Raw genomic sequence first — 10,364 nt, forward strand, 5'->3', positions numbered from 1 at the left:
CTATGTTTAATGTTGTAACGTTAGTCTAGTAATTATGATTCATTCTTGAAAATAAATAAATCGTAAAATAAAACAACGACACATATATATTCTCGTTTAGATTTTCTGGCATAATTTCCAATGTCAAAATGTTCTATATGACGTGTTATAATACTGAGAAATCCCAAAACCTCAGTGCGGTGCACGGTGAGTTAAATTGCTGAACATCAAGTTTTAATAAAGCGAAATAAAAAGATACACTGCGTTATTCGTATCTAAGAAACTTATGTAATAATATATTTTTACTAAATACATTTACTAGCACCTTTAGTATGTACTTCAATTTTTTTCTGATATTCTATTGCTTAAGATAATAAACTTTACATTTCAAAATTCAGATTTTCGATAGTTCTCCAATCTTTGTGTTTGAACAATATTTTATTGCTGGTAATAATTAAAAACGGATATGCTGTACTGTAGTAAATCAATTATCAAGATGGTTTTTAAATAAATTTTTGGCCAACCCATTTATATCTATCTATATACTTTCGATACCCGTGGTGGGCAGTGCAGAGATGGCCCATTGTGCAGCTTTGTGCTTAACTTCAAACAAACATATTTGATAATATTCATATATGCCCCCCCCCCCAGTGGCACAGCGATATGTCTGCGGACTCACAACGCTAGAAACCGGGTTTCGATACCCGTGGTGGGCAGAGCATGGATCTAGCTTTATGCTTAACTTCAAACAAACTATATATATATGTGTTTGATCATATGGTCAAGGAAGAAAGCCAAGAATGTCAACAATATTTGTGCCTCCCAGCGGTAAGTCTGCGAACTTATAACGTTAAAAATTGTGTTTCGATACCTGTGGTAGGCAATGCACAGATAGCCCATTGTTTAGCCTTGCGCTTAAGTATAGAGAATCAACAATACTTGTACAAATAAAGCCCCCTACCTGATTTTCGGACCTAAACATTTTCATCTGTTCATTCATCAGCGCATATTTTGCAGCTTCCTCTTTGCGCAGGGCACGTTCTTTCTTCAGTTCTGGACTCCAATACGTTTTAATGCTATGCATGCTTGACCCAAGTTTTTGAGTTGTGACGTCTAGTTCACGTTTCATAGTTCCATATTGGTTTTGTAGCTCGTTCAAACGTGATTGAAGCTCCATAATAAAATTGTCACGAGAATATTCATTGTGCTTGTCTAAGTTGTTAACGGAAAAAGTGTGAGTAGGACGAGTGTCATAGGGTCCATTTTCAGCATAAGGAACGGAGTCTATAACTGATTCTCTCTCCGTGTAATACATATCAGATTGATCTCTTTCCATAAACATAGCTTCTTCCATGGAATGATCCCGACCTCTGGAATGTCTACTATCAATTTCTACGCCACCAAGAGATCTTTGTCTAGGTTCTCGAATCGAGATATATTCACGATCGGGAACTCTTTCTAACGATTGATAGCCACGCATAGGTCGGTTTACGGACCGACTACGATGCTCGGAAGCACTTGCTCTGATATCCATGATGGGCCTGTTGAATTCGTCACCGTAATAAACACCACCAGTATTAAATGCGCGGCTACTAATGGAATGAGGGAAATGCGGCCCTTCTGGTAAGTTCAGTGGACTGTTGTTACTTGATCTACTTATTCTCAAATGCCGAGATCTATATGTTTGTGAAGGAGAAGAAATTATCCGGGAAGGAATAGGGCTGCTTCTAACTGAAGGGGGTTGAGAAATCGAGGACGTATAAAACTTAGAGGACGACGATCCATGGCCAAGAGTTTCCATGTCTAAGCTTCGAGAGAGTTTGGGTGAACGCTGGAGCATATTCCCAGCGTACATTTTTATTGAGCAGTTTTTGTCTATTCTGACTGTATAAAAACGCGTACAATTTTATATCGTTTTGAAACGTCTTCATATGGACAGTTCGTTAAAAACGCGTACTTCAGTTTAACTCTTGAACTACCTGAATAGTCTAATCGCGATAGTATTATAAATATATCTAGAAGTTTACTAATGCGTCTAAGACGAGTATTCTAATAAGAACCCTCTACTATAACACCCTTTTTCTACAGGCCGCCTCATCACACTGAGAGAAACCTACGCTAAGATAGTGTAGGTTCTCAATATTGACCGGTAAAAGTATCACGAAAACGTGATTTACCGTGATATTACGCAGAAGACACGGCTAGTTTTGATATTATGTAAGCTTATCATTATATTTTATTCCAGTGATGTTCAATTATTAATTTTACCTTGTTTGTTGCCATAAGTTAAATAATTTCTAGAAATTTGAACGTGGATTGTTCTTTATTAAATACAAATTATCATATCACAATTTCTGTAAAACTTCAGATCAATACCTCCTCGAGTTTAGAAGAGTAAGTATTATATTAGGCTCACGTTACAATCATAAGTGGGATATTAAATATATTTCTCTTTCGTGTTTTATACAGAAACAACTAATTTTTAAATAATATAGTGTTGTATTGGTTTACTCAATAAACAACGTTCACTCGATTAGACTAGAGTTCGTAGAAATGTTTTCATTTACGCGGCACAGAAACTGAGAAAGTCGTATGCTGTACAGATGCTAAGCCTTAAAAGTTAAAATATAAAAACTAAAGTGAGTTTAATGATTACTGTTATTAATTTTTTTTGTAGTTAACATTATATTAAATGGAAATGTTTTATTTTGAAAATGTATTCAATTCAGTAAGTCTTGCATTAATTTTTTTATATTATTAGAATTGCTGCAAAGCTAAAACTTCAGGCCATGTGAATAAGTCAAAAAACAACAGTAAAGTAATTCTACTTCTAGTAGTAGTTGTATAGTACGAGTAGTAGTAGTACTAATAGTAAAAAACTTGCTTTAAAGTTTAGTAAAATGTTTGATGTTGACAAGGCTAAAAAGATCGTTAACAGTAACAGTTTATTATTTAATTATTCACATTCAGGGTAGTGTTTTAAGCTTCTATCACACTCAGTCACAGTATCATTATCAGTGGAAATTAAGAAATAAAAATTATACATATTTCCAAGCCATTTCAGATACAGGTACAAAAACGTTTTATGTAATTGTTGGTACATTAGATTTATTTAGAACATAGTACATAACTTCTTAAGCCTTAATGAGTTTTATAAGATTTATTAACCCAAAAAATATAAGCAAATGACAACATTAAGCAATTAAAATTGATGACATAAAACAATTAGAAAAATTATAACAAAGGACTTTAGTGTTTATAAGCTTGGCAGAAATGGTTATATAGGCTACATAAATATATTTTGTATTTATAAGACAATAGGGGTGACATTGTATAGCAAACAAAAGGTACAAGTTCACAATGTAAAAAAATAAACAGATAACTACAAAATGTTTTCTGCCAGTGGTGTAATTTAATTTTCAGTATTTATGTTAAGGAATTAAGATTTTTAAAATGCATTCAAATGTTTTTATATCTTTACAGTACTCACTTGTGAAGTACAGGGATGCTTCAATATTATGAAAGAAAATTTCTGTAGGTATTGTGATGGAACTGTAGAAGATTCGACAGAAGGAAGATAGGCTTCATATCTGCATCTCTTTACATGATGTAATTGAGTTAGTCATCAATGAAATGTGTAAGTAGGCAAGTATACTAATGAGTTATGTTCATAACAACAAGAGACCGTTTGGTTATTCAAAGCTGTCCCTGCACACCCAGCCTTGAGAGTAAGTGAAAATTTAAACCCACCCTCAGTTTTGAAATAATTATTTATTCTTCTTTTAAGATCTTGTAGAGAGATCATCTTCACTCATTCCAAGCTAACCACCCTGTTAAAAAAAATATAACTGGAACTTAACCTGTCTTTTTATATTTTTGAGTTTATGTTGTCTTCAAAATACAGCACAAAATAAATCAGAGACTTATCCTATTGATTCCCCAGATAATCTTATAAAGTAAACCTAAAAAAAAAGGTCTATTCTTACCTTTCCTTTCTCAAACGAAAATAAGTTGAGATGTCTTAACCTATCCCCATAAGATAACTTTCTATCTCCAGAATCATTCTAATTGCTCTCCTCTGGACCATTTCTAATAAGTTCTTTAGATAAGGTAGCCAAAACTGTACACAGTATTCGAAGTGAGATGTAACTAGTGATTTGTATAAAAAGATAATTATGTCTTTTAATTTGTAATCACTGTGTCTTTAAAATACACCTTAAAATTCTGTTGCCTTTCCTACTAACAACAGAGCACTGATGATCAATTGTTTGAATAACTTGTTTACTGCTTTCCAAGATTCTTGCTTTCCATCATGTTATTGAGTGGGTTCCCATCTATATTAATGTGTGATCCAAATTATTATGGCTTAAATGCATTATCTTCTATAATTGCTTAATTACCTACTATAATTGAAGGTCATTTGCCAAATATTTGTCTGGCTTACTAGTTGATCCAAGTCATTCTGCAATACTTTGACATCCTCAAAATAGCTATAAACACCTAATAGTTGAATGTCATCAGTAAACTTATTTAATAAGTATGCAGCTGAAGGCCACCTGGAGGGGTCACCTGTTTTAACTACTCGCACCACTATACAGTAGTGTGTTGTCAATCAGTAGACACTAAAATGATGTCACATAAGGGATGCTTAATGGTGCAATTTGTACAGTTGTTTCAGTAAAATGTGCACATGCCATGAATCATAAGAAGTATTATGCATTCTGTAGGCTATGACACAACATGACATATGAATTTCAAAAGCAAGAAATGAAAATATTTGTTGTTTTTAATTTTGGTTTTATTTACTCTTGAAAGAGAACACTTCTGCAGACTCAAGCATTGACTCCTGAAACACTCCACTAGTAATGAGGTTCCAGTTTGACTGGATTTCATTAATAACAACATTTTGCTTTCTCTGATCCAACAATCATAAAATTCAGTTTACTAGTCCTATCCAATCCCCCACTGATTGGATTTTTCTAGCTATTTTTTGTGTATCACATTGTAAAAAATGTTTGGAAAATCTAAATGCATTAAGTCTACATCATCTAGATAGCATGTAGCATCTGCAAAAAAAAATTTACAGATTAGTAAAGGAAGATTTCTAGTTAGCAAATCCATGTTGATTTTTTTTAGGATATTTCACCAGTTGATTTAACCTTTTATAATAATTTCCTAAATTTTCAAGGCCATGACCATCATAAAATGTCAAACTTCCCTTTGCCCAACAACAATACAAACATCTGAGTTACAAAACACAGCCTACAAACTTAAACAAAATGTTAAATGGGAAATGGGTCTTTAAAGGATGCTGATGGCAAGATATTTGTTGAAGGTTATAAGAAACCTAAGTTATTAAGTGTTTTCTTCTGATTTCACAAGACTGTATGTTAGAGGTAGCCCTGACCTTGAGTATTTTGTGAGAAATATTGGGACTGACCTCTTGGTGGTAAAAAGAAACCTTGAGAGATAAAAAATAGATAAAGCACTAGGATCAAACAATTGTAGGTTAAGACTCATAACATAGGTAAAGTATTATGTAGAATTATACACAGTGTATGTTGTTTTATGGTAGAAGACTGTCCATGTATACTTATACATACAGGATTAAACAATGTTTTTCTCAGTGAGAAAATGCTTGATGATTGGAGAAATGCTAACGTTACTCCTATTTTTAAGGTTGGAGAGTGATAAGACTTTCTCTGGAAATTATAGACCAAGTTAGCCTTATTACTGTAGTGAAAAAGAAAAAAGTTTGATAAAAGATGTTTTGCTGGATTAGTCAGTAAAAAATTATGGGTTTGTGAGTCTGTTAAAGAGGATGATTGAGTTAGTGAGTTTGTTTGTTTGTGGTTAGTCATTCAGTTTTGTGAATAGTGAGTTCAGTATTTAGTGAAGAAATGTGTGAAAAAATTAGAGCATAAATAAAATAACTGCATTAGTTTCTATTTGTAATGAGTCCTTTATTCTACACTGGGAATAATCCAAGAGATAACAGTGGGGTTCTTAAAAACAAAACAGAGTATTTATTTGAACTGTGACAAGTAAAGCAAAATGTGTTGTAAAGATTTACAGCTTTATAAGCACAAATTAAATTATGAAGAACAAACACAAATTTACAAATACATGAAGATTGATTACTCCGACAAGTTTTGACGTACCACATGTGTCATTTTACAGGGTATACTGTTTATGTGTGTGTATAGCGACATCTAGCAAGTGTTGTTTTCTCGGTCTGGTTTTTTCATACATATTTGGTTGAAAAAATTTTTTCCACAATGGATTAAGTTGAAAGCTCATATCATTATTTATGAGTTTGTATACTTAAATTAAGACAATACATAAATATTTGAAATACATAAACTCGAGAGAAAGCTCAACGAGATATTGGAGGAAAAGATATGTAAATATGAATATAATAAATAAAATAAATAGTTAAGGAACATTATCTTGTATACTGTTAACTTAGGCTTGTCAGTGAGAATTAAACTAACCAAAAAGGTTCAGCTCAAGAAATAAAATGTTTTTGTTATCATTAAGTGGACTAGACCTTACATTAGTATCTATTGAATAAAGAAAAAAAAATCTGCCCAACAACAGAAACAGTTGTAACAGTGTTTCAAAAAACTTGCTGTTAGTGTTAACATTATCCACAAGCTTTGCTAATTCAGATTTCCTAATTTATTTTTAAAAACAGTCACTAGCTAACCTATAGCTGTGTAGATCTATCATCCTACCTGTCAGTTAAACCTCTTAAACTTTGACATTTGTCCTTGATTTTCTCCTTTACGTCCATAGGAAGCCAATAAGGTTTTCTCTTCCCTGTTATCCTTTTCCGTCTTTTAGGAACACTCTTATCTTTAATTAAAAGCAGATCATTTTTTAAAAATTTCCTAGGTCTGTACCACACCCCTTTGAACACTTTATTCCAAATCACTAGTGATAAGTCTTTATGATCTTGGAATTGATTTCCTGAAAATTAGGAAATAAAATTTCATTTCTTTTAATCCTAACTTACAGCAAAACGTCAAACATAATTATGCAACAAGCATTCTTTTTCCACATGTTTCTGTTACGACAGCGGAAGTCACGTGATGCTAGTAACACGTCATGAGATTCTAGAAGGATTATGTCTGTTCCTGGCAACTCTAGTCTTCTCTACGCGCCCTCTGTTTTTGTATATATAAGCCGGCAAAAGAAGTGACTAGATAGATAATTGCAGACAGGCAGAGATAGAGACGGACAATTGAGTCAAGTGCGGTAGTAAGTAAAGTGCGTGAATCGTTTGTTGTGAATTATAGCGTGTGTTTAAGTTAAAGTGACTGTGGAAATTAAGTGTATTGCAAAGTTGAATTGAGAAAGAATAAACTGGTTTTATTTAAGAAAGGACTTGTATCACTGAAGTTTATCAGAAGCCACAAAAGTGGCTTCCTTATCAGACTGGAGAAATCTATTCTGCCATTGATGCAATAACTCATCCGTCTGGGTGTGTTTTTCAGTACTCACTTAAGTCGAGCTCAACCAACCACTCTCGATCTTCAAGCCTTGGAAAGAGCCGTCAAGCTTTTACTTATGTCTCCTTCTCCTACTGCTCAGATGGTTCTTTCTATTTTGCGGATGTGGGCATACCTTGAGCCTCTTTTTCCTTTGGGACGACTTCATATGAGTCCCTTCAGTGGTCACTGCACGACCAATGGACCATGCATTCCGATCCTTTGGATCATCCTGTTTCATTACTCAGGAGCAACGTCGTCGATTACAAATGGTCGTTGGATCGGAACAACACTACTGTTGAGGTATCCATTCAACCACCTTGTTCCAAGATCCATTTGTTCACAGGATGGGGAGCTTATCTTCTAGATCAGGAGTTCCAGGGTATTTGGATGGAAGATGAGTGTACCCTCCATATCAACATTCTCAAACCCTTTGCATTACACCGGGCAATGATTAAAGATCTGTTTCTCTTGAAGGGAAAAATTGTCATGATACTTTCTGTCAATTCCACAGTGGTATCTCAAATTTCTTGTCAAGGAAGTACACATTTTCTTGAGACCTTTGTTTTCGTACCTTGGATTTCCTGTACAGAGCTCATTTCCTTCATATCAGTGTTTTACCTGGTCATGTTCCAGGAATGATGACATTTCTTGCAGATCACTTGTCTCAACCCATCCGGATTCTTCTGATGGAATGAATGCTACATCACGAGATTTTTTGGTAGATTTGCTCTCAGTTTGGGCTCCAATGATAGATGCCTTTGAGACTCATTGGAATTCTCAATTGCAGTTGTTTGGTCTCAGATACCTCATCCTCAAGAGTTGGCAGTAGATGAGTTCAGTCAGGACTGGAGAGGTTTACATCTGTATGCCTTTCCCCCAATTTGGCTATTGCCCTGAGGGTCTGATTATGGTTCATTATGTGGTTTCCACTTTTTCCATATCTGCAAGAATTTCCACCTCTTCCACTTTGGCAATTTCAGTTGAGACGACCTCAATCAGACATTATCCACCCAGATGTTTGCTTTCTCTATGGTGGTTTTATATAAGGCATCCTTATCCACTATTTTTCCATATTTCAAATATCAAAAGGTTTTTGAATCCCAAGTACTATCATGTCTACTCAAATCCTTTTGTATTCTTCAACCCAAATGACCTTTTCAATTACCGAATTGGAATTTTACAGTTGTTTTACATACATTGTTTCATCCTCACTTTGCACCCTCAGCTTCATATTCTTTTTTTCACCCTTCTCTTAAATTGTAATTTATGTTGTTCTTGGCTTGTGGACATCATTGGTCAGAGTTGTTTGCAATCCATGTGCGTTGGACTTTTTATCATTCCACATTTGTCCTGCTTTACCCCAATAGGTTTTTTCTTCCCAAGACTCTGGCAACCAGGGAAGAGAAAAGATCCTTCTCATCAATCCATTTGCCAGCCATTTCTCACCTTTCTGACTGCTTCGATCCTTATAGTTTGTTATGTCCTGTCAGGGTGCTTAAGTGTTATTTGGCTCATTTCGAGGTACTAGGAATCAATTGTTTATTTTTGGGATTCTTCTGTTTCCCATAACTTATCTCCTATTACCCTAATGAGGTGGCTTTGCAAATTGATTCACATAACCTATAATAGATTATCATTACAGCAGAGGAATCTTTTGAATGTCACATCTCACCAGATTCATCATTTTTCTATGTCATTAGCAGCCCAGTTCAATTGCCCTCTGGAAGTGGGCTGGTATGTGTACTGCTCCTAATATTTTCCTATCTCATTCCTTACATAATCTGGCAGTTTCCTCTTCTGAGGGTTTTCTACTACCCCTGTATTTTGACCACATCTGTTAGCCTTTACCCAGAGGTGAGTATTTTCCTCAGTCATCTACTCTTTTATTTCCAGGATCCCTTTATTTTTCACTGGATCCCACTCTGTGGCGAGTATTGCCCAGGCAGTATGCTTTTTCTTTTCAATTCCACACTATCAACCACTTTCAGTATAATTACTACAGGTTGCAACAGGCTATGTCGAAATGGGGTGTTCTATAAAACCATCTAGGTGCCTAAGGGATGGTATTACCTTATTATAATGGGCCGCCACTCATGAACTATCATGAGTAAAGCTAAAAGGGATCCTGCCCATCCATGCCGATCTTGAAGTTGAATAAATTGAGATCAGTTTGCTTTTAAAAATGTAGGGAACTTGGTTCACCTATTGCACAGTTTCCAGAGCACTGTTCCTTAGGACTCCCCTACACATATTACCCCCCCAGACTCTACTAGTAGAGCTTGGAAGTCCTTACCACCCCCAGTTTCCAGTTGCTGAGGTGGCAGACAGAGGCTTTTCCTCCAGAGTGTTTGAGTGTAATCCTACACTCTTGGAGAAGAGGGCGAAGTTGGCGGCCCTCCTTCTCGGGTCCCTGGATATTTTTCCCAGATGTCAGTAGAAGTGGCGCCAGCCTCCGTGGGAGCCTACTCGTAATTCCCATTCAGATTTCATACGAAGCTATCCGGTTGGTGGGTGCATGACCCTTCTCTTTGATCAATGTCAATTTCATATATTGTCCACAGAAGGAGGTCCACTATCTCCTCATAAATCTGAATGCGAAGTGGTCCCAACTTGGGTCCTTGGTTGAGCACAGGTTCCACGTCCTCTCCATAATTCCAGGGGCAAGTGGAATACTCCTTGCCCACTTGGTTGGAGAGTAAGGATAAATGTTCATAATTCCAGACCAGATGAGTTGTATTCCTTTGGTTGAGTATGGCATACTCGATCCCGTCATTCCAAGTCTGTGGTGTTGCCTTTTAGATTTATTTAGGTGGAGTGGAAGTGGTCCCAACTTGGGTCCTTGGTTGAGCACAGGTTCCACGTCCTGTCCTTAATTCCCGGGGCAAGTGG

General features: G+C 35.7%; 2 protein-coding genes across 7 annotated transcripts in view; one reads left to right on the forward strand and one right to left on the reverse strand.

Moving 5' to 3' along the window:
- Positions 1–940: 940 nt before the first annotated feature.
- LOC111087938 lies at positions 941–1,834 on the reverse strand (the record flags this gene model as incomplete). The annotated part of the gene is made up of 1 exon (XM_022396412.1): positions 941–1,834. A coding segment is annotated over exon 1 (894 nt), but the record flags the coding sequence as incomplete, so codon positions are not given.
- Positions 1,474–10,364, forward strand: part of LOC111087939 (heterogeneous nuclear ribonucleoprotein 1-like) — a 64,392-nt gene continuing 55,501 nt past the window's right edge. For 2 of the 6 annotated variants that reach the window (XM_022396414.1, XM_022396422.1), the window contains exons 1-2: positions 2,413–2,618; positions 3,463–3,616. Coding sequence is in view for 1 of the 6 variants with exons in the window: in XM_022396422.1 (XP_022252130.1) it covers positions 3,613–3,616 (4 nt within the window). In the remaining 5 variants the exon portion in view is untranslated. Of the gene's footprint in view, positions 1,603–2,163; positions 2,197–2,269; positions 2,374–2,412; positions 2,619–3,462; positions 3,708–10,364 lie in introns of those variants that run through there. The other 4 variants (XM_022396419.1, XM_022396416.1, XM_022396418.1 and 1 more) reach the window with 4 other exon arrangements.

This window comes from Limulus polyphemus, unplaced genomic scaffold (assembly GCF_000517525.1).
Source record: "Limulus polyphemus unplaced genomic scaffold, Limulus_polyphemus-2.1.2 Scaffold2878, whole genome shotgun sequence".
Lineage (NCBI taxonomy): Eukaryota > Metazoa > Arthropoda > Merostomata > Xiphosura > Limulidae > Limulus > Limulus polyphemus.